This window comes from Rhopilema esculentum, chromosome 20 (assembly GCF_057945365.1).
Source record: "Rhopilema esculentum isolate cy_ngs chromosome 20, ASM5794536v1, whole genome shotgun sequence".
Lineage (NCBI taxonomy): Eukaryota > Metazoa > Cnidaria > Scyphozoa > Rhizostomeae > Rhizostomatidae > Rhopilema > Rhopilema esculentum.
The window spans coordinates 742,136-766,612 of record NC_142834.1 but is presented as its reverse complement, the minus strand read 5'-3'; the positions used below and the strand labels follow the sequence as shown (position 1 = coordinate 766,612).

General features: G+C 36.3%; 3 protein-coding genes and 1 pseudogene across 6 annotated transcripts in view; 3 read left to right on the top strand and 1 right to left on the bottom strand.

Annotated features, from left to right (window-relative positions):
- Positions 1 to 1,091, top strand: part of LOC148957759 (uncharacterized) — an 11,386-nt gene extending 10,295 nt beyond the window's left edge. Inside the window, exon 2 of the mRNA XM_089114553.1 lies at positions 217 to 1,091. Within this exon, the coding sequence (XP_088970679.1) occupies positions 217 to 370 (154 nt within the window). The 3' untranslated portion in view covers positions 371 to 1,091. The remainder of the gene's footprint in view (positions 1 to 216) is intronic.
- On the top strand, positions 449 to 15,406 carry LOC148957758 (uncharacterized; annotated as a pseudogene). The gene is made up of 9 exons (XR_016145155.1): positions 449 to 613; positions 3,717 to 4,240; positions 4,520 to 4,613; positions 4,853 to 4,916; positions 5,204 to 5,347; positions 5,587 to 5,762; positions 6,147 to 6,556; positions 6,994 to 7,057; positions 7,148 to 15,406. The product of XR_016145155.1 is annotated as an uncharacterized LOC148957758 (transcript).
- Positions 15,158 to 24,477, top strand: LOC148957757 (uncharacterized). The gene is made up of 2 exons (XM_089114543.1): positions 15,158 to 15,312; positions 23,200 to 24,477. The coding sequence occupies exons 1-2, from the start codon at positions 15,158 to 15,160 to the stop codon at positions 23,411 to 23,413; spliced, it is 369 nt and encodes a 122-aa protein (XP_088970669.1). The 3' UTR covers positions 23,414 to 24,477.
- On the bottom strand, positions 15,178 to 22,569 carry LOC135687680 (uncharacterized). 3 transcript variants are annotated; one of them, XR_016145056.1, is made up of 3 exons: positions 20,182 to 22,569; positions 18,513 to 19,716; positions 15,178 to 18,277 (listed from the first exon to the last, which is right to left on the bottom strand). XR_016145056.1 is itself a non-coding variant. In XM_089114490.1 (3 exons), the coding sequence occupies exons 1-2, from the start codon at positions 20,380 to 20,382 to the stop codon at positions 19,264 to 19,266; spliced, it is 654 nt and encodes a 217-aa protein (XP_088970616.1). In that variant the 5' UTR covers positions 20,383 to 22,569; the 3' UTR covers positions 15,178 to 18,776; positions 19,215 to 19,263. The 3 variants fall into 3 exon arrangements, 2 of the variants coding, with proteins under 2 accessions (XP_088970616.1, XP_088970615.1); XM_089114490.1 differs by having other exon boundaries at positions 15,178 to 18,776; positions 19,215 to 19,716; XM_089114489.1 differs by having other exon boundaries at positions 15,178 to 19,716.

Genomic DNA, 24,477 nt, shown 5'->3' with positions numbered 1-24,477 from the left:
TTTTTTATTTTGCTGGCAGGAAGAAAAACTTGTTTTCAAGCCTTGAATTTCATCCTACCTAAGCTGATTACCATATAATTTGAACTTGACTATAATTTTATTCCCTGTTTGTTATTTCATTTTGCAAAGCCCTTGGATGGATGGCAGCCTTCTCCATTATCTCCAGAATTTAAAAAAGTGTTAGTTACAAAAAGTCTTACAAAAATTTCTCCCTAGGTATGGTATAAAGTTTCTTAAATTCAAACCTCTTGGAAAAGAATTTCTCCTGGAGCTAAGTGGGTTTGTCCAGAAAAGACGTATAAGCAACTTGTCTTCAAGCGAAGAAGATGGAAGTGAAAGTGAAGCTGAGGCTGACGAGCAAAGCAGTTGATGTCTGATCCAATTGTCAAAGCGATGGCTGGCCATTAGATAATTCACAAAATGGCTTACTGCAAAACTTACTTCCAAGATGACTCACCTCAAGGAATCAGCTGAATCAAAAGAAAAACCTGCAGCATCATCGCCTGTAGCTGATGGTACAATACCAGCTACATCAGAGGAGGCTTCTACATCAGGTGGCAGGACATCCACAGTAGCAAAAGCCGCATTTCCAATAGCTGTAAATGCTTCAAAGGTGATTTCCTTGACTGAGGAAGAGCATCACCTGCCATGACTGCTGAACAAAGCTGCACGAATGATTGGCATTGACAGGGATGATTGGAAGACATTGCAGAGGTTGTACTTTGAGAAAGCTGCAGGTTGGTCCCAACTCTGCAATCAGCTTGTCACCTGCCTTCACACAAAACACCAACAGAACAAGGATAAAAACACATTTAACATTTTCTAAAATGGCATCAAGTGCTGGAGGCAGATCCATCCACAATCTCGAGACGATACCATTTTCAACAGTCCATCCGTGATTGGGAAGGTCTGGTGCATCCATAATAGGTGTGTTGAAGCTCTTTTCCAAATTGCCCACTAATACACTGACTGACGCAGATGTTTCTTCAGAGAATCGAGGTTGCAAAGCATCATCAGTTCATCATAAATGCCAAGTTTGAAGGAATTCAGTTGAGCCTCATTTACCTTGCATACATCATTGAAGCTGTACATTCTACAAACAAACTTTTCTATTTGGCTTAGCCAATCATCACTGTACAGGAGGTACATCCAATGTTGCCAATGTACCTCATGAGGTAATCAATTCATCATCATCTTCCAAAACTTTTAGTGGTTTTACTTTTCCTTATCCATGGAAAGAATTTTTGGTACGACAACCTGCAAAAAACGAACAATAATAAAAGAAACTTTTTAAATTTTCTCTATCAAAATAATCCTGAACAACCTTATGATGGGAAAGCATAGACTGCCGGTCAAACTTTTGCTGAAGGAAAAACTAAAGCTTCTGTTCAATGCTGCTGCCTGAGATAACTTAAAGAATTATTAATATGATTTAAACAATTAAAGTACTTAAGAGAGAAGATCTTGAGTTTTTTCACATCACTGTAAAATTGCAATTGCATTTTCGCTTTCTAGAAATTCATGGCACTTTATTAACAACAACAAAATACCTGTGAATGCATGGAATCCAATAAGACCTGAAAATACGGCTGACACCACACTCTCCTGTATTTTGTTTATGTCAATCACCCTCCTTTAGTTTACTGCACCAGGGTCCAAGTACAAATTGAAATCAATCGATGACTTATGACCCAGCGTTAATATGAACACATTTGTGTTCCTTATCTGAAAGTAAATTCAATGAGAGAATCCTTGTTCTTTACCAGAGAGAGAAACTTTTTAAACTGGCACGGAATATTGTGGCTGGCATTCAATATCTTCGTCTGGGTTGTCCCTGCTCCTGTCAATTTGTCTCTTCACGGGTCTTAATGCTTACATCAGGATAAGTACCGTTTACTCGATCAACTGTAGTTTAGGTTTGCAACATGTGGCTCAACACAAGTCTTAAAAATTTTTTTCGGTATTTTTTAACGAAGTTTATTGCGAGGTAAAAATCTTAATCATTGACTGTATCCTGCCGAAACCTTTTATGCTCTGGGAGGACAATCGACTTTCTTTGCTTTGGCTTTACTGCCATTTCTATGGTGCTTTTCTTCGCCTGCAGCCATTTTAACTTGCGGTATGGTAGGGTGGCAGTATCAAGTTGGTTTTTCATTGTCGTGGTTGGTTGTCAAAGAATTTTAATCATCAGTTTCCTTGCTGCTACTACTTGTGTTTATCAAGTTTTCCTTCTTGGCTTCGGCTCTCCTTATTTTCTCTTCATCACACAAATTCTTGTAGCAAGTATTGTGATACTACCACTCAAAGTTATCTGAATTGATCTGTGTAAAGAATTCTTGTGTGAAGATTTTGTGGAAGAATTCTGCCGCGATTGTACTTTCTTCTGGAGAACAGGCTCTCGTTGATCGCGACGATTCGGCCAGGTCTTCCAATTTGCTGAGGGTTGTTTTAGGAAGTGCTCCACACAGACATCGCGGCAGAATTGGTTTCAGTCCACCACTGTGTGCTCACTTTTAATGTCTAGTTCTTTTAGGACCTGCTTTTTCGACAGGCCACACGTTCATCCACATTCTAGGCTCCAGAAATATGTAAGAGCTATTATTTGCCATAACTGGAGCTTCGAGCCTTCGAAAAAACTGCCCTTCTGCACTTTAAATCTTCTCTGACATTCTGGGCACCGCTTTGTCACTCTATCTAGTGATCTATTGACGGCACCCTCGGTACATTCTATGTGACAGTTCTCGCACAACATCCTTCGCGCAAGCAGCCCATTCAGCCGACACCAGGAAAGTGTGTCAGACAAATTCACATCAGACTTTACTCCAAAATGAAATATTGTCCTTAGTTTAAGAAATATTGTCCTGAAAAGATGGTAAGAAAGTGTCTATTAAATACATTAAAATAAAGGGAAAAAACAATTTCCTAAACTAATTTAATGCATTGTACAATTATAAACGGTCTATTTAATTTATTAAAAACGTTGCAATTTTATTCTTTAAAAAGTCTTTCAACAATGATACAAATTTACTGTATATACTACAGTTTCTTATGTTTTCTGGGAAAGAAGTCTTGTTGAGTTATCCTGGGAGGTTCCGGTTTCTTTTGGTGTAATAAGTGTTTTAGCTCTACTTGAACTCTTTGGGGAATTTTTTCTCTCGTCTAGAGGCAAGTATGTTGGCTAGGACTTATCATTAATCGCTTTAAATGCAGATTTGGGTCAAGACTACAGCAGTAAAGGGAGACTTCATCTTCTTCTTGTTCAAGGGTATTCTTTATCAGCTTTTCACATTAACTTAATGAATTGGATAGCAATGCATCTGCTTGCTCTAGCTTTCTTTTCTTTCTTGCTGGTGTAGAGCACACAAAGCTGGCTATAAAATTGACCCCCACTCCCTGAATAAGCTGCAGCAACAATGCTCTCTGTAACTTGGTTGGCTGTCTTCTCTGTCAAGAACAGCATCTGATCGAAAAATTTACACTTTGCAAGAGAGGATGGGGCTGCTTCTCACCTGGTCATCTTGTTCCTATATCCAGGCATTTCTTTAATGTTTCTTTTAGATTTTTATAATGTTTTGCAGAAATTCAACTAAGATCAAAATTAGAAACATTATTGCTTTTAAACAGCTTGCCTACAAAATCCACACAAAATCGGATAGGGCAAAATTTCATGCTAAAAAAGTTATCATTCATTTATATACTGCCTTGTCAAATGCTAAACAGTAAAAAAGGTCGATCAAGAATATTTGGGAAAAAAAGTAAAGCGATGGAAAAAGAAGGACTCTTCCGTGAAAATATTCTTTCGTCAAAAATCAAAGGCTGAAGCAGTGGATGTGCCACTTGAGGATAGAGATGAAGCAAACGATGAAGACGACAACAATGTTGACTGGTCTGATGTTAAGGTTGTGGATAACAACAGCAGAGGCAACTCTCTCTTGTTTGTATATCAAACAGAATGGCAACATAGGCTTCTCCGAAGATATGGAAATGAATTGGCTTTATTAGATGCTACATACCGCATGACACAATGCACGCTTCCACTGTTTTTCTTGGTGGTCAAGATGAACGTTGATTATCAGGTTGCTGTTGCATTTGTCTGCAAAGGAGGGTTCGACAGAAAACATTGCTGAGGCAATGTGTATAATACGAGAATGGAATCCCCACTTCATGCCACATTATTTCATGACCGATTATCCAAATGAAGAGATAAAAGCAACTGAGCAGGTTTTTCCATGTACAATAAATAATCTAAAAGTCTTAGCTATTTTTTAAAAGTACTTTATTTTGAAATGTTGGAGATACAGTGTTTTAGATATAAAATCATGCATGTTAGGTGACAGTTCTTTTTTGGTGTCAAGCAGAAAATTATATTTCCTTTTTGTGAATTTCTTATCACGCTTTGTCATGATATTTTTGGCGTGCAAAAAAGCATTATTTTCAGTTTATAAAAAAATTCTTCAAAAAGCTAATTCTTCTAAATTAATTTTTTTAAAGGTTATTAATTTTTTTGTTTGGGTCACATTTATTTGTGGTATCCACCAGGAACAAGCTTGGGATCGATGGTTAAGGAAAATAAGAAACGGTTGTGTGAAGGTAAGCAAAGAGGTGCTGCAGATGCACATTGGGCTGAAATAGGAGGTCAAGGGGACATTTGGGTTTTGGGCATATCTGACCAAAATTTTCTGACAAATAGCTGACAAAAGTAGTGGGAAATGGTAATTTGAGCATTTGGAAAGCCCTTAAATAAAAATCATTGTCATTTTATCACTTTAAGGCCATTCACAACTAACCATAAAGGGTTCATAAAGATTCCAAAATTTAGTATTTTCGTCCAGGTTACCCACTTATTCTTTAGGTTTCTAGTTCCAGGGTTGCCAATCGTAGGGATTTCTACCTACAGTAGGGATTTTTTGCCTTTTGTAGGTTGTAGGGATAAACCTACACGATAAAATGCAAAATGTAGATATAAATCGCTCAAGTTGTAGGTATAATCAAGATTAAAGAATTTTTCTAAGGTAAATTTTTGCCTTCAGTGCAAGACAAATGGTGTGACCCTTTAGTTTACAATGGCTGCATTGAAATCGCTCTCGAACTTTCATGACCATTGGATCACTCTTGTCCCAGAGTCTATTGATGCAATCAGATAGATTATCAAACTGACTTGTCTTTCCACTCTTGTTTATTCTATACTGACGGAGGAATTTAGTTGTTAAGGCCGATTGCTCGATCATACACAGAGAAAGAAGCTGAACAAGCAGAATATGACATAAAAAAGTCAAAAATCTGGAAAAGCCCAGAATACAGGAAATTAGTGGCTTGCCTAGAAAGTTATTGGTTTAAAATTAAAAAGGTAATCAATATGAAAAATAAGAAAAATATCAATAAACAAGTCACAAGGTTCTTTGATCTTTAAAAAAATTAATGCATTTGATTTTCAGGACCCCACACAATTTTCATGGATGTTATATTAATGCAAATTAAACACCTATTGATGTAATACACTCAATGGTGCCACAAGTATTAAATCAATTATTATCTTAATTTAGATCATACGTTTTATCTATTGTTTAACCTGTTTTTCCATTTCAGAGATGGATTCAGGCTTATCGCCAAAACAGGCTTCTCGTTAATTTTAACACAAACAATGGCACAGAACGTCAAAATGAGTCACTGAAGTACCAGTACCTGCAGAGGCACTTTAAAACTTTGCTCACTGTAATGCTTACAGTACTCACTGAACGATTCTTCGCAGATAAATTTGAGAAGTAAGTATTCAGCTAATGAAATTCAAAGCTTCATTGCTATTGAATAAGGTTATGTTCAATATTTTGTGATATAAGAAACTTCATATGTTATATAGCGTTGTATATCTAAAGGGACATTGAACACATTACTGACAGTTATAGATTGCATTTCAAATGCGGCTTATGAATTCTGAGACAAAAGTGTTAAATTTGAGGAGCATTGCACGACTTCAAGCAAATTGGAAAGCACTTTTAAATGGTCTGATGTGGTTGCAAATGTCATCTGTGCTTGAAGGTCATGCTGGCCTGTGGATTTTTTATTAATTGCAAACGATATTTACTCAATTTCAATCTATTCTAAGAATTTTTTCAAATGCAAATTGGATGATTTTAATCTCAATGCAGGTATTGCAATGCTGATATAAAGATGGATTCATCATATCGATGCTATTCTGACAACACTCCAAAATATTTGATGAATTGACCAAGCAGCTTCATAAACAGTTACTTGAAAAAAACGATCAACATGCAAGTGACATTCCAGCATCCTATATTTCAATGCAAAGCATGAGCAAGTTTGCAGTCACAAGCATTTCAAGAAACGCACTACCGGAAGAGTACCAATTAAGTTTCGAAAAAGATACAGCGATGCCAAATTGTACTTGTTATGATTGGAGACATTCTGTATACCTCTGCAAGCATTTTTTGTAGTATTTCCAAATTGGTCATGCGAAGCATTATCGCCTGTATATCGCAATTCGCCATTCATGACATTTGACGAAGAAATTCAGCAACACAGGTCCCGTGAAATTCTTGCAAAATTTCGAAGACCCTGAGCAGCCTGATTCCCAAAATGACCAAGACGCTCTTCCTTATGAATTAGGTAATGATTCATCTTCCAGCCAACAATCTCTGAAATCACACGAAAAATGTTATGGGCCACTTTGTCGCGAGACTCTAGATGAAATAAGGAGGCTTACTTTCCTTGTGCAGGATAGAAGAGACTCATGAAACTCTGACCTTCTTGAAAAGAAAACTTTACGCTGCTTGTTTGACGGAGAAGAGTTTGCAGTTGCTACCCACAAATAACTGTAGAGATGAAAAAAGAAAAAAATTAAGGCTTTCACTCCAAAGTTAATCGATGAGGAAACATAAGAGCCAACAGTTAGATCGAATCGTAGAGAAGAGAGATCAGACAGAAGAAGCAAAGAATTTTAGAATATATGATAGAGAAATTATTCCTATTATTGAGGAAGGAGTAGTTGGTGTTATCGACATGGATGGGGTAACAACGTTTGCTTCAACAGTCAAAAATTGTGCTGCAACAGTAGAGGACCCTTCTGACCTTCTGAAAGATCATCTGCTCAAATGACAGTGTTAAAACTACACTGAGTCATAATGAGAAGTCTTTTATGGGCGATCCTCTACGTTGAAATCTCACACAAAAGGATCTATCTGCCTTTCTGAAAACAGAACGCTAAACGACAATGTCATTAATGTTTTTCAAAAAATGCTTGGTAGAGATATCCAAAATGTATTAGGATTGCAAGACAAAGTTTTGGAACAAATCTTTAAATTCAAATCCATGCCAAATACACCTTTTGTCCAAATCATTCATGATGGCAGATTTCATTGGTTGGCACTAAGCACATATGGTTGTCAGGAGGGAGAAGTATTTTTATTGGACAGCCTTTTGTCAGGTATTATAACACAAAAGGTCAAGCATCAAATCTGTCGAATAATGAAATGCCCATCTGATATCATCGAAGTAAAAATTGCTTCTGTTCAGCAACAAAGTAAAGGAATTGATTGCGGTGTTTTTTCAGCATAGCATTCGTCCAAAGCATCCTCCTTGGAGATGACTTTCCCTCGTCAGATAAGACCAAGTCAGACTGTGCTCACATCTGTTACAATTCTTGCTACGAAACAAGTTGTCACCATTTGCATCAGCAATGGCTGCATTGAAACATTGCAAAGCAAGAACCATTGAGATTCAAGTACAGTGTAATTGCCGCCATCTATGGCTAAAATCAGATGACAGGATTTTTTCAAGGTAATAATGTGATAGCGAACTCTTCATGCTAAGAGTATGATGCTAATTTACAGTGGAGGCTGAAATACACGGTACTTTTACAGTGAATATTCAAACATGTCGGCAAATGAAGGTTTTCTCATGCACTTTGTTGGCAAATGAGGCCTCCCTAGATTGAAAAGCTAGCAATTGTGCTGCTTATACCCTGTCAATTTAAGAACAAATAAAGAACAATCCAGAATAAGATTTTATAAAAAATTAAGAACAGTCCACCTGAACGTAAATTAACTGGTTCTTATAAAAAAGTGTGTAGTCTATACAACCATGTATCAAGCTTGCGGCCCTGTTTTGATTTGGAACCAGCTGTCATGACATAACATGGAGACATTCGAGACAAAAGGTTTTACCGCCTTGTCAAAAAGACAAAAGAAAAGCCTATCCTTTCTTGCTGCAAAAGTTAAAAGCCAACATGTCTAGGTGAAAGGGACGCGAGGACTGATGGTTCCTTTTTCCAATTTACATGGTTTTTTCATCCTTTAGGTGAAAACAGACAAAAAAGGACTGTGTATTTCAGCCTTAAGGAATCTTTATAGAAGGTTTTCCACTTAAACACATTTTTCCTTGCTGCTATATAATGGAGTGAAAAAACCCATTACATCAGAAAATAGTCATTTTAATAAGTAATTTGTGGCAAATGTATTAATCTTTGAAGGTAACTTTGAACCCATTTTTCTATGAAGACGTTCAATTCCCTTTGTGAAAGCTACCTTGAACCACTCTCAGAACTTAGATTTCAGCTTTCTCTATTTCTTCTGTTTTTGCTTGACTTCCGTTTTGGAGTTGACCTCTGGTTCAACTCCTCTTCATTCTTGCCTTAATGTTAGCAACAAACCGAAATACACATGCCAAAAATCTTAACAACCTAATTCTAGATGAAAACCGATTAAACTCTAACATAATTATAATGAAAAAATTTTTATTTTATATTCTTCTACATACAACAGTAACCTCACTTCACAGCTAGTTACTATCGGCTAGCCTGGTGACAAGTCTACTAATTTACAAATGTTTTAATATATAAATAAAATCATCAGAGTTCGTAATATTTTTTGAAGGAGAGCAGTTCAGAGTTTGTCCAAGTTTCATTGCGCATACAGAATATATAATAAGATGTGCCTAGAATTATTGCTGACAATTTTTTAATCACAAAGTTTTGGCGTTGATAGTCTAGTTTTAATTTGCCACACATATTAATGAAAGAGACACTGGAGTTTCCAAAGATACAGAGGCAGCTGATGAGCAGATTGACAAATTTCATTTCTTTGTACTTAGGGCACAGTTCCTTTAGAAGGGAACAGTACTTCTCAGCCTTAGGGGCAGCGTTTTATTATGGTTAGTCTCGAACCCAACAGTTAATTCGATGACATACAGACAGTTGGAAGCAGTTTTGATTAGCATGTCAGGACAGAATGAATCGCCAGTTATGATACACTATGATTAGAAAGCAGGAATGTCAGCATATATGAATACATCTCGGATACAATAAAAGGATGATGCAATGAAGTGCTTTGCAGAGTCATGCCTCCAAGTAAAACGCCCTTGCTCAAGGTATTTGTTACATCCAGCTACAATCTGAAGAAATGATCCAGGCTGAAGACAGAACAAGCAAACTGGTGAAGAGCTAATTTTCCATTAGCAGAGGTTGTTCCTTGTGGCTAGTGTGTTGTTGAGGTACCTTATCGTAAAGTTGAAGATGTTTTTTGAAAGTTTACTCTGAGCTGCAGACCAGAGCGAGGCAAACTTTGTATAGGAATGCTCAAGCAGGAATGAAATAATGAAGCCTTGAGATGGTAACTAGGTTTTGAGCCTTTCAGTGTGTTCGTCCCTTGTAAATTTCAGTACTGCCTTAGTGTTCTTGTCAAACTGTATATTTTCAAAAAAAATTTCGGCTTTTTAATACTTTCCCTAAACAGAACTCTTGTGTGAGAAGCTTTGCTTTTTCTCTTCAGTCTCGTTACAGCGTTTCTAAGGCAGCAATACACGGACCAATCAACCTCTTTACCTGTCTGTCGCACTTTTTTCAAATGATATTCTCTTTCCTTTATTTTCAACTTGATATCATGAGAAAGCCATGGACATTCTCGGCTCCAGATTGTTCTTTTCACAATAGGTACATGTTTGTCAACTGTACTCTTGCGGAATTGTTTGAATTTATTCCAGGCGGTACTTATATCTCTTTCAGCATAAACCTGTTCCGATGGGGTACTCTTGAGATTTTCCTTGAAGTTAGCTTCATTTTATTTTGCATAATTATGTGTGAAAATCTTTCTCCGTTTGAATTTTTGACAATTCTCTCTCACGATCACTCCGGTTGGGTCATGATCACTTGTTTTCCAATTCCTGACCCTATTTCGAACAAATGGCTTCCAAGGCTTCTCATTACGGGTCCAACAGAGGGTGAATCCACCCAGTAATATGTATCAATATCATTTACATCTAACTCTTAATGAGAACCCGTTTTATTGACTTGATGAAGGTAGCCATCAAATTCGCTCCGAGAAATTCTAATTTGGGAATTGTTTTTCCTGAAATTGGACAAACCTTAGCCTTTGCTAAAATTAACTTAACGCCAATTTTCCCAGATTCCTACAGTGTGTGAAAGTAAACAAATCTTGCATATCCCTGTTTGGTGGCATCCAAAAAAGCGTGTATTTGATAGCTATGCGTTTTCTTGTTCTTAAGGCGTATACATTTCTGAACTGCTACCTCTTGTAACATACAAAGATCTTCCATTAACGTATCATAGAGTTATTTCTCTGTGCCTTCTAATTCTTTATTCCAAGGGATCTTTGCCACACACAAATCCTGAAACAAGATTTTCAGGTTGATGGTAAACAGAACCAAATAGCCTATGGAGTCAAATACTTTTGCAGCTACTTTTAACAAAGGCCTTTTCGTAGGGGGTAGCTCAGCTGCTAGATGTGTTATTTGCTGCACATCATAATAAAATTGATCTGACTTAAAATCCCAGTTGACCCCTAATACCTTAGAGGTACTGCTGCCTATAGGTAAGCTAACTACAAATTTTGCACTCGTTTGGTCGTCATGTAAAATATTTGAGTTCTCTTTATCTACCTTAGCCGATTCCTTTGATTCTAATTCATGTATTTTAGCACGCACTGCTGATTAATTACACTGCCATTTACATAGGTTGAAACCCCCTTTTGATTTGATTTGAAGTATCCTCGTCTTCCAACAGATTTATAGTGCCTCTGCCTAGGATTCTGCCCCACAACACTTATCGTCAACATATAACTGGCCCAGGATCTTGCAAATGTTACGCTCACTTTCCTAAAACTGTGTTATGCGCTTTCTTATTGTAGCTCCTAAAATAGCTGGACTGTGTTTTAATCTGAAGGGTAGACGTGCCCACCTAAGCTGAGCTATGTCGGAGTTTTCCTTGTCAACATCGTCGACCCATAGAAATCTTAAAAAATCATGGTCTTGCTTATCTATTCCAATTTGTAAAAATGCTTTCTCGATATCAGCAGTCATTACAATAGAATGAGTACAAAAACGAAGTACTTAATCAAAAATCAATAGCATCAATTTATATCCCCTCTGTAATCAATCATTTAAAGGGAGTCTGTCCCCTATTGTGCTCAACTTTATTTTCACAGGAGTGAAATTCACGCATCGTCAAGCTTGGTTGATAATTAAACGACTCAAACCAATCAGAGACAACTTTAATTCAAGAGCTTTTGAATCAAAGCTGTGGCTAGAAAAGTTGTTTTTCCTGTTTGGTTTGTGTGACAGATATGTCAACACCAAAAGGTAATGCTTCTAGTATCATCATTCAATTCAAATAACTTAATCTTCTTGCCATTACTGATAGCTTTTTTCTCGCAGTTTCAAATGTTGTGATCCGTTAAAGTGGGCAGACCAATAGTTCTTATTAGCCAATCATCGAGGGGATGGACTGCCTTCAATGATCTTTTCTTACCACACAATGATGCACAATAAAGTAGGCGTTCATAGCAGTTTCCTCTGCAGGGGGCACCCTTTTAATTATACCAGCATCTAATTGCTCCTTGAAAATATGACCCTATTATTTCAACAGTGCTACATCAGATTTAACTCTTGTCCTTAATGATGCCAGGCGAGCTAAACATAGCTCATTATCTCTTTTTACTGGTGAACCGATGTCTCCTTTTCAAGGCAGACCAACTTCAATTCTCTCACCATTGTGTTTGATATTCCATTCTTTGGTCGAATCACCATTGCTTAGCTTGTTGTCACAATGTTGCATCACCATGTGCTAGTAAAAGGCTTAATGGCACAAGTCATTCAATGATATACGTTTGAGAAAACTATATCTGTCGTATTTAGAAACCAATTTACACTGGTGACAGTTGTCGTGGGATTTGAAATCTGAGAAGTTTCAAACTTTTCGCCCTACACTGAACGACAGCCGAAATATTACATCACCATTTAAAGGGAGGTAAGTGATCACTGTACATAAATTTTGAAGCTTTTTTTCTTTTAAATATACCTTGTATATAGAACTCAATTCAACTCATTTCTGATTATCATTTGGCAAAAATGAGTAAAAAGAGAGCCGCCAAAGTGAGGGAACATAAACTTGAAATCATCGCTTCACCCCCACAATTAAAAGAAGACTAATAAAAAATCGTTGTCCACCCAAAAAACTGTTATGGGGAACCGGGAGAAGATATATTGAAAAGTGGCTACAAAATTTTGAAAGGGTCGCTAAAGCCAATAACTGTTCAGAAAAAAGGCAATGCAATATCTTGCCAGCATTTCTATGGGACAGAGTGGCGGAATATTATGTTGAGCTACATGACGGGTTAAAAGTGACCTTGAAACACTTATATCCTAATTAATGAAACATTTTATACGTAGGGAAACTTGTAGGTGTTATTATCCTAATTTATATTGACGCAAGCAAAACAAGCTAAAATCCGTTGATGATTTTGGCCGGGCCATAAAACTGCTTGTCCGTCTGGCACATGCTGAAATTCCTATAGAACATCAAGACACTCTGATGCATGAACATTTTGTGAATGGACTTAGGTCTGATTTAAAGTGTATGGTATTAATTTCGAACCCTAAAACATTCACACAAGCACTGGATTTGGCTAAGAAGGAAGAAATCCACGATCAAATTACAAATGGATCCACCACCTGGGTAAAGCAAAAATTTTTGTACCCAAGCAATGCTATTGTAACAAACCGGGGGAACAAAACTGGGGAACAAAATTTTAATGAAAGAATAGATCATTTAGAAAGTGTGGTTGAAAAACTTGCCATGACTCTTGCTGAGTCCTCTGTTTCCAAACGCCCCAATCGTTGATTTGGGGGTAAAGGCACATATCGTAGAAGGTACGAGGAAAGGAATTAAAGGTCCAGTAATGGAAGGCCAATTTGTGATCATTGTAAGAGAGTAGGACATCTGGAGGCTGTATGCAGCGACAAATAAAATGGAGAAAATTAAAAAAACTGATTAATGCTGCTCACGATTCATCGTCCTTGAGGCGTGATGCAGCTGATAGTAAATTGTTTAATCCCCAGTCTTCTTCGGATAGTCGTTTGTATGATGTACCATTACAATGTCTAACATTTATTGGACATGTCAAAAATTTTGGAACCGAAATAATTATTAATTCTGGCTTAGGTGTAGCAATTAGGTGTATCTTTTCACTTTGATCAATAAACATGCTAAGTCACCTTTAAAACTTTACACTAATTCAATATTAGCTAAAACTGCTACTGGTGAGAAATTGGATATCATCGGTACAACTATGTTAGAAGGTGATTTTGGCACTACAACTATGTTAGAAGTTGATTATGGCACTAGTAATTGGTATGTAGCCTGTTATGTTGCAGGTAATTTCAACTATTCATTCTTGATAGGGACCGATTTCTTAGTCAAATCAACGCCAAGGTAGATCTGTTTACGCTACAAGCTACTATAGGGCTAGATAAGGTTCCTATAAGTGTAGTTAAGCGTCCTAGCCAAGTACAGGTATGCATTACAGAATCCTTAGAAATTCCAGCTCGCAGCGAAGCATTCCTCACAGGTCATATTTCTGGGTTGCAGGGTACTGTTCTGGTCGAGCCTAGGAACGAAATACCAAGCAATGGTTGTTTTTTTATCTTGCTAGATCTGTTGCGTGCTTGTGAATAATGAGATCCCGGTAAAGATTTTTAATGCTAATGACTTTCCAGTCAAGGACCGTGTGATCTAAATGCTTTAGGCCTGTTTCCAACATTGCAGCGTGGCTATAAATATGTAGTAATTTTTACTGATTACTTTACCAAATGGCTTCACAAATGCTGATTCTCCTACCACCGCCAAATTATTCATTGAGGAGATCTTGTGCCGACAATCAGCTCCTCGTAGATTGCTATTGGATTGGGGTAAGAACTTCTTAGCTAAAGTAGTGAAGGGTATTTGTCAGATGGTAAACACGTCTAAGGTTAACATCACAAGTTATCACCCAGAATGCGATCCCCTTTATTAGAGCCCAAACTGTTTATAGAGGGTTTGCAGTAGCACTTGGTGTCTATTTCATGGTTGCTCAATGACCTGGGGAAAAAAGCCTAGTTTCTATCAGAAATTAAAATATTCTGATTTTTTATATAATACAGTCTACTGTTGTAATTATGGTGATCAATTATTGCTTTAAATTTTCTTGAAGGTTTCTTTCTTTGATGAAGATACTTTCTCATACAACTTGCCCCACCTCTATACTCTTAAAAAGATTCCATTTTGAGCCTGGATATATTCATAAAATATTCAGATATTTTTAAAATGTAGTTTTTAGGAAACATATTTCCTTGTGAAGGTTGAATAGAAAGCACGCTTTTAAAACAAAGAGATATACCAATATCAGTCATGCAATTTCCCGGTATGAACATCGCAAAACAGACAACTGCAGCAGCCAGAATGCTGAAAAATGAGACTCAAATACACAAATATGCTAGCTTTGGTCAAGCTACATTCATGAAATATTTGTAAAGATTGGGCGATTCTGTGACTGAATATTCTTAGAAAATTCCTTATAAAACAGTTCATAGCTCTGATATGATTTTGAGACTCACTTCTATCTCTACATATACTTGCGAGTTTACATGCAGTTTACATTCTTCATAGTAAAAAAAATGCATTGGGTGAATGTTTTTAAAATTACTGTTTACTTGTCTGTCATTAAGTCATCAATGCCTTCTAGTCAATTCTGTACTATATTCTTGCATTAACAGGACGATTGTAAGTTGCTGCTCTGAGTTTGAAGCTTGATGCGACCATCAGGCAACTGTTTTTAGGTGAATATTATACATATACTTGGAATCTTTTGTTGAGATGTATATTTTATATGTAAATATCTTACAGGGAAAAGGCAGTTTTACAAAATGTGGCGTCTGTGTGCTTTTGAAGGATTTGACTACTGCTTCCACAAATCCAGACAGAAGAAAAAGACTTCTTCAGAAAAAGACAAAGTACATTGAGCAGCAACAGTAAGTTAGGCACTATAATATTAGTAATACCTATGACGTTACCAGCATATTTTATTCAGATAAGACAAAGTATTTTTAATTTCATTCTGGAAATGATAAATTAAAAATAAAAATGATAAATTTTGATATTTTTTATTGAAATTAATAACGATGATGTTTATATCTTCCTAGAGCAGAAAGACAGAATAACCACCACATTGCTAAAGCGTGAAAAAACCTGAAGAAAAATATCTCGATAATTTCTGAAGCCCTGGATCAATCCAAAAGTAATATTCCACATTGGCTTGCAAAATCAAAGGTACCTTTCATTATTATTTTCCAAAAAATTAAAAAATCACAGCTGAATTCTTTATATTTAATGACAAAAAATTGTAAATTTGGTGATATTTGCAATAGGCACACCATTCAAATTTGGTGATGAATACGCTGTACAGATTGTTGGTAGATATTGCCACAGTACATTAAAAAGTCAGATTTTTTATTTTACCACTGGCAGATAGCTATGGCAGATGAGATTTAATTTTTCTGGACACGTTATCCAAATGTGTATTTAAATATTTTGAAATTATATCCATAAGTTTTATCCAGAATATCGTGTAAGCAAGTTTTGTCTACACTGTTGATTATTGAAACACTGACAAATATGTTTATGAAAAATAAAAAAGTAGGTTTACACGATTTCTGTACTTTTCTATGTTTTCCATATTCAGAAATGATTATTTTCAACAGATGTCCAGTAGATGTCCAGTAGAAACGCAGTCTAACTGCACAAAGAGAATGATGTCATGCTCCTGCAGTTGGAAGGTGTTTTTTGCAAGGCATACACTACTCGCCCAACAGTTACCACACTTCGGTTCCTATTCGATTTCAAAGGGTTCCTTTCTAAATACACCGCTAACATCCACAACCACAGCAAACCCCACACTTTAAATTTGAGAAAACAGCTTCTGGACTGGTTGGCATTACTTACAAGAACTGGGCAGCAGATAAGCAATGGCTACCATGAAATATTAATGGCAATAGAGAGCAGCCTTTGTTGATTCTCAATGAAAGTTGCACCTAAACGATTTCCCTTTACAATTGCAACCAGAATTCGATAAGAAAAACAATTTGGAAACAATGAGAAAAGAAGTGACAGCTGCAGCTGCCAGAATTACTGAAAGCGAAATGTTGTTCTACAAGAAGAATCCACGAAGTCCTGCTGAAAGTCTTTAAAGACAGGCAAGAGGCGTTTGCTGTCATGGAAATTTTGGGATAATTTGATTTTAAAACCATATCTAGAGGAATGAGCAGCAGAAAGTGATCCAGACAAGCAACAAAGGGAAGATGAGATAGATGAGATGATAAAAAATACAGAAAATTTCAAACAGGTTTGTAAAAAAATTTGTACTGTAGCTTTCTTGAGTGATATACATTAAAAGGTAAACCAGATAATTGTGCCCATGAATATGAGCCTATCGAGCGTTGTTGTGGTCTTAAAAACCAAAGGCAGACCATGTCAGTAATAAAGTTATAAACAGATTGTATCGAACCTATAAATGTAATGCAATTGCTCTCTATTTCAAGTCCACTTTTCCAAGTTTACAAGAACAAGGGTTAAAAGAAGATTAGCTTTCAAAAAAAGCTTTCAGTGAATAGAAGACTTCTACATTGTAGAAGAAATTTGTATCACCTTTCAACCATACGATTAAAGCAAAAATTTCTGATCACTTAGAAATGCAAAAATTGAAAAAATTAATAGATAAGCAAAAATAATGGAAACGCAAAAATAGGTAAGACGTTCCATCCCTATGACAGGATATTTTTGTCATTTTTTGATATATTAAACTGTTGTTTATCATACACTCCAATAATTATCATACGCTTCAATCTCTACTTTATTTTTCTCTCCAAAGAATATTTTAAACTTTTGAAATTAACCATTGACACCTCTTTACAAGCAAAACCTCTTACAATGAGAAAACGTTTGCTAAAATATCCATTCATGGTTTTTTATAAAAGTACATGTAATCTTTGTGCAAGTACTAATCAAAGCTATGTCCTCTCATTGAAATTTTACTCTTTTTTGAAACAGTTGTAGTTCACGGAATCTAAGGAATGTTTTCCTCTTTTTTACAGGTTGAGATAATCAAAAAAAGATGAATAAGAAAACGAGAAAGTTAGGTAAGTATTTGCAGCACTTTAGCAAATTTCTATAATCACAAAAGCTTCTACATACTTTCACGTCCATAATGGTCCTTATTGGCATTCAACTAACCATAGGATTTTCAACTACGGTATTTTAAACAATAGATATTGAAAGGTTTTTACATTGTAATTTGATGGTTTAACTTTGTAATTGTAAAAAATCATTTTGTGGTACAAAATTTAGAAATTGGTTTGATTAAAGCAAACATTTCAGTCAACATACTTTGTCAAACAATCGCCCTTATTGAAAACAATAACTGTAGTATTGATAATATTTACCCTGTATGAATGTTTCTCTTAACATCATTATTGTTATTATTAAGTCCCTTAAATGACCAATAATGTTTGAACTTGCAAACAAAAATCAGTACTGCAAGAAAAAGAGTAGGCCAAAACTTTACTTAGCTAATAGTGAGACAAATGGGAAAGCAGACAAACTAAGTAGATAGAGCAAAAGCATTAGGAAAAAGGTCAACATCTTTCCTTACGAACAAGCAACACTATGATTAAAAAGTCTTGCAGAGGACCTTAAATTGAGAGGTAGTGCACAATCAATGAATTTTCTAGGGATCTTGATTCCTATTAGACCGAAAGCAACAAAATGCAACATAAAAAAACATTGGTACAATAAAAAGAGGTCTTAAACCAATGCTTTTAAACTGAGTTTTTTGTTTCTTCTCTAGAGGTTCATCTCATTCCTGAAGAGTTGCTTTTAAACTTTGTGTAGGCCCGTCAACTTGACTTCCGTCCTCACCAAGTGGTTGACCTTGTTTCAAACCTATGTTTATTAAAAGTCTCAGTAGTTGATGTCTGAAATCAACATATAATATGAGATGAAAATGTGGTCTTGATAAACAAAAAGAGCAAAAGACAAGCGTAGTACAATCTCCTTACTTTCGGCATCAATACTTGAAGCTTGGCTTTAACTTTAATCTGCATTAAAAGCATATCCGGAGTAATTGGTCTCCCAAAAATAATTCACTCAGAATTAGGGTTGTATGATCGATACATACCTGTAAAAATTTAATCCCAGCATGAAAGTCAGCAACCTCAAGGTACAAACCATCAAGTCTTTCCTATTGTCTGACACCATTTTCAAGCTGCAAAAGGCAACTAACACCACATTCAACAGTAAGCTGGTCCCCAATAACACCTTGCTCTACAAACTTTGTTGGATTTACACTGTCATTGCATGGAGCATAGCCATGCAGCTTAGTCTTGACCTTCTGCATTCCACTTGTATCACTTTCATCTTCATAAATCATCTCAGCGAACACCTTGGAACAAAGAGAGAGAATGTGTTGTTTGCTTTTTATTACATTAAGTTGCATCTCAAACACAACACTGGACATTATTAGAAAACACTGTGGTTAAAAATTTCTCAACAGAACTCAATTTTATCATTTAAGGAAAAATAATTTTGATGGTTTCTAGATAAATAGCAAAAAATTTTCTTACAATGATTAAACAATTTGTTGAAAAGCTGTAATGATACTTTAAAACTACTGAATCGTGTAAATATAAATAAATATATAATGAGCTCTCTCGATAAATTTGTATTAAAATTTTAAATACAAGGTCAAAAAACATATCTATGTACTTTAATTTTTTAAATTTTAAATATCTACCAGTGTGGTGGTGCACCTCTGTACATCACTTATGATTAAACCAACTGAAGTGAAAATTAAATGATTCACAAAAAAATGAATACTTACTAAACTAGTTGGCATGGCCATTTTTGAGGAATATCGATGAGCTATGTGGTTAGTTACAATTTTTTCCAATTGTTTCAAACATTTTCTGTTCTCCATAGCCAAACGACCACAAAGTGTAATTCAAGCGTTGCTGATTGTGCTCCATACTGTTTGGTATACAGAGACTATTCTCCAACTCGGCCTGTTTTTTCATTGAAGGATGTTGTGAGTGCAAGCCATCTCCCAAAATCTGGGTCTCTGTAATCATGAGCCCTACCCAATTCACAACTTTCTCTTGATTCTCAGCTGTCATTTGGTGAGGTTCAGAGCTGAAGTTGAAATGGTCAATGATCAACTTACGTCCAGAGTAGGAACTGCTTATTGAATTTTTCATCATTTCTCCCTCCTTTGAAATCTTCTCTTCAATGTCACACAAATGATCTCTCCCATATCCATCCAATTTCTTGTACAAGAATGTGTGAGAAACAGCCAGCCTTAGTGCACTCAGCCGTAACAAAGATGCCTATGCAGGAAAAAAGTGTATTATAAATACATGCAAGTAACAAAACAAGCAAGTAATGGGAACAAAAAAACAATCAAGTGACCTACAGCAAATATATGACCAGCAACACAAAAGAACATTAAACTCAATTATGAGACTTAAAAAAGTTAAACAACTGGATATAATCGATAACAAATGTAATTGAAAGATAGGGAAATTGCAGTTTATCACATGGGAAAGGGTAATTGTCTCGAAATTTTACTATTTAAGTAAAAGGTGAATATTTTGCAAAATTTTGAACTGTCCTTTTTATCTGAAATTGTTTCTGACAAAAATTTTGTTTGCTAACTGTAACCAACTAGATAGAGATATAAAGATAATAATACAGATATAAAGAGATATAAATGAAGGTAATTATACACAAGTAGAAGTAGGCAGAATGCTTTCAAAATAATGTTTTGCTGCTTGATGCGCTAGAACGTTTACCTTTTTCCTTGCAGAATCCAACTTCTGCAGCAACCAGAGACGACAAATGTACAGCGATTCCGGCCTAAATACGACAAGAACATCAAGCTCCTGCAACGCATTTGCAACATTGAACTTACTTTTAGGGCCATCCACCAAATTAAAATCACGACAATTATCCTTTTTGGATAGTTTTTTAAAGCAAAGAATGCAAGACATCATTGACAAGATAGGACAATGTTTGAATGCCTCGTGAAATTGAAGAATAAATTGAACTGCAAATGCCGCTCAATCAATGCATTTAATTTTTTTGGAAAGGAGGTCATGATCTTTGCTGTCTCAGGGAACATGTCTTAACTTCAATTCGCAGACTCTACCCTTCGAGATAGAAGTGTTTGAGGCTGCGCGCAGGCTATTGGCATAGTTGCTTTATAATTATTTGCAGACAAATTATTACTTATATTACGCAGGTTCTATTATTAATGTATAATTTTGTCATCACGCATTTTCTGGCTCAAACTCCGGCCAGCAAAAAAGGAATGACATGTTTAAATAACAATTTTGTCCAACCCTAATTTGGAGGGGTTTCCCTTGAGAAAGATAAAATGCGCACCTAATTTGTTAGCATTTCCCGCGCATCAGAAAAATGCGCACCGAAAGACTGGGATGAACCATTCATTATCTTGAGTGGGGGGGATGGGTAGAATCTAGCCCCTGGTGGTTTTTTTGTGATAAATTTCTTAACCTTATTCTAATCATGCTGATTTTTACAGAGAATTAACAAAATTTATCTGGCTTTAGGGTGAAAATTTTTTTTTAATTTTTCATTGTGTGCAACCCGTTGGACTGTAGGAGCCAATCTTTGTCAAAAATAATTGATCAGTTTGACAGCTTGCAACAGCTTTGGGACCTCTGCTTGCAGGAAAAGCTTACAACTGATGTTCGCTCTAGAATTATTGAATGTCAGGCTGTAAGAAAAGTTGCCAAAGCTGTGAAAAGTGGAGGTTTGACATATTGTCGTTCTTAGTTTATCATTTCAGACTTTAATTGTTATCATTATGGCTGAAAATAACGCTGAGGCAAATTCTAATGATCAAATGAAGAAGAAGTTATCATTAAGATTACAATGCGTAGCGTTTGGATGTTATAATTTCAGTATAACAAAGACTGTACTGGGACGAGCCTACATTTTTTTCATTCCCTCAAAAGAATCCAAGGAAAAATCACTGGTGCAATTTGATTAAGAGACGCGATGGCTCTGATGGTTTCATGGTTACTAGAAGCACTGTTTTATGCGAAGAACACTTTACTGCTTCTGATATAAAGCAAAATCCACTTTGCTGGAAGTTAGTGGCGAATGCTGTTCCTTCGCTGAAGCTGTTTGTTGATCCCAAGACAACCACAACAGGAATGACATGAAAAGCACCCAAGGATCCTACTGCATCTCTTTGTACTCAACCCTCCTCTTCAACTGCTTCTGATACCTGTTCTTTTCCTGATTTAATGAAGAAGAAGATGTTGCCTTGCCTGATACTGTTAAAAAGGTGTCATCTCTATTTTCAACATGTTCAACTCAGACCGAACTTTCTTTTGTAAAGACGCCTGTTTATTTGAATGATGCTTCCTCTTCTAACATTATGACAGATCATTGCTATGCACCTCCTTTATCTTCAATGAGAGAATATGTCACTCTCCAACAGAAAATTGATGAACTGTCAGTTAAAGTTTCAGAATTGAATGCTAAACTATCCATTGCAAAAAAGTCACTTTCCTCCATCCATAAGTTGAAATATGATAATGGAGCTGTCAAATTTTACACCGGGTTTCAAAATTTCTTTTCTCTGGAATCTGTTTTGGATTATTTGGCACCAAAGTTGGATGATATTTCTTATTGGCGGGGATCCAAATCACATGATGTATCTAAAGACAAGCCGGACAGGCCAGATGAACACAAGAAATCTGGTCCCAAACAGAATTTATCTTACTTTGAAGAATTTGTCTTGGTTTTAATGCGTCTGAAAGTTTGTTTATTCGTAAATGATCTTGCAGATAGATTTTGTAGCTCAAGTGGACATGTTTCAAAGATTTTTACTAGTTGGGTCAAATTCTTGTTTCATGAATTGCCTTCTCTCTTCCCCTTCCTGTCTCAAAAACAAATCCCAAAGTTAATGCGAGAAGAATAGCGCTTTCCTCGGAAGCTTAAAATAGATTCTCACGTCGAGGCGCGGTGCACTATGGGATCGAGACTCGGACAAGCAAATATATTTAAACAATGTGTAAAAAGTCAACAACGAAGCATTGCTGCTGGGGGGGGGGGGGTATGTAAAAGCGACTCTAGGTATCCAGATCGAATGCCAGATGGTACAGTTTTTTTTACCATTTTCAAAGCCAGGAAGATACCGCGAAGGAATGACAAAGTGGGAGCTGGAGCAAGCCAAGATAAAAACAGAGCGTGCGATGGAATGGTTGCATGCTTGTGGAAGGAAGGACTTTTCTAAATTGGAACAGATAATGAAAGATATATGTATATGTTCTCTCCACTTTTTCAATGGCCAGGGTCCAACAGAGGAAAACCCAGACCCAGTTCTTGCAATATTAACAGAAAAGGAAGCAGAAGGCAGGATGAAGAGAAAGAGACACCCAAAAGATCGCAGTATTGACGCAAACAACACAGCGTCAAAAAAGGCCAAAGAAAGTATGGAGGAAATATCAGCATATGAAGTGGAAGCTCTTGCAACAGAGTCAAACAAGTCGATTGAGGTGGCGAGTATTAAATTGCAAGAAAAATCAGATGCTTCCACTCAAACCATTTACGACAAGTATGTGCTTAGAGAGAAAATCGAAACAGTTATTCTAAGAAATGATGGAAAGACTCGAAAGATGCAGGCACAATGAATAATTTAAATCTTATGTCCCCAAATGTAATATTGGCTGACAGAAAGAAGTCTAAATTTTTTATAGGCCTTTATCCTGATCAGGTTGATCTTTAAGTTTTTGGGTCCTGCTAAATATCAACTGACATATTGGCGCTTCCCACAGGAGCCAGACCCAATGGGACTATGCCAAACAGGGAAATCTACATTCCTCATACAAACACCACACTACCTTCAAAGCGTTGATTGCAGTGACCCCCAATGGGAGTGCATGTTTTGTGTCTGATTTCTATGAAGGAAGCCTTGATGATGTTGCCATTACTCAAAGATGTGGGATCTTAGATTACATTGGGCCTGGAGACCTTCTGTTAGTGGATTAAGGTTTCAGAATTCAAGATCTTGTGCATGAAAAACAAGCCACAATCAAAATACCACCATTTTTAGGAAATAGGTCACGATCATAGAATTGGTCACGATGTTTTGATGTCTCGTACAGGTTTTATTGACGTCAAGTGAATTTATGAAGAGAGTCCAACTCAAGATGGTTGTAAAAAGGCTAGGAATAACGAGTTTCACCAAGGTTTGAATCGAAAAGCGGAAGTTTTTGTACGAGAGGTCAAAGGGGACTGATTTCAGCCTGGTCAAAGTCAGCAGTGAAATCACAAGGAAAACAACAAGGAACGCTGTTTGTGAGTTGCTTATTGTAAAAAAGGAACATTTAAATTCTAATTTAGCTGATTACTGCCTAATTTTATCAGCAATTCTAGCTACAAAATTGACTGGAAATTCTGCGGTAATTTGCTCGTTTGCTGCGTGTCCGCCATTTTTGGCAATTCATAATGGCGGCAAAAACTGTGAAATCGCTTATTGGAAGGACAATTCCACTGTCATTAATGCCATTAGCTGCTTGTTTAGTAAATTTTCAAGAGCCTTTGTGTAGATAGTTTGTTTAACTATAAATATATATTATATCAACTCAACTATAGGCCCCCTAGATATAGGCCCCTGTGTACTAACCTACATATCATTTCAGATGTAGGCCCCCAAATAAAAGCATAGGGCTTCCCTTTGAAATTCACTGTGTATAGTGAAGATTCAATGAAAAATTTTTTTCATGAGGTAGCCTGAATAAAATGACTGTTCCTGCGTTGGGCAGAGCCTCTTATTACTTTTGTTCTTTCGTGAAATGTTTGCATGAGTACACTTTGGTGCCTAATAGATGCTCCCCACTAATTATTTTTTTCCAAAATTTTCCACCCAGGACATTATTATTTCAACCCCCCCCCCCCGGGCTATTAAGTTTTGGGAGAAATTCCACCCAAGATTAGCTTTCAAGTAATTGCAAAGACATTGCATTGCTAATTTGAATAGTTGTCTTTCTTTTTCTTAGTTTTTCTTAGATTCTATTGTTGGCTGCCAAAGAAGTTGAACTGTTTAAAAAATT

What these genes read in the sequence shown, in the direction of transcription:
- LOC148957757 (XM_089114543.1), top strand. Translation starts at nt 15,158, where the DNA reads ATGTATATTTTATATGTAAATATCTTACAGGGAAAAGGCAGTTTTACA. An exon ending in AAGTACATTGAGCAGCAACA is followed by an intron (nt 15,313 to 23,199) that starts GTAAGTTAGGCA and finishes CGCTTCCCACAG; the next exon opens with GAGCCAGACCCAATGGGACT.
- LOC135687680 (XM_089114489.1), bottom strand. Translation starts at nt 20,382, where the DNA reads ATGATGTCTTGCATTCTTTGCTTTAAAAAACTATCCAAAAAGGATAAT. An exon ending in TGGATTCTGCAAGGAAAAAG is followed by an intron (nt 19,717 to 20,181) that starts GTAAACGTTCTA and finishes TTTCCTGCATAG; the next exon opens with GCATCTTTGTTACGGCTGAG.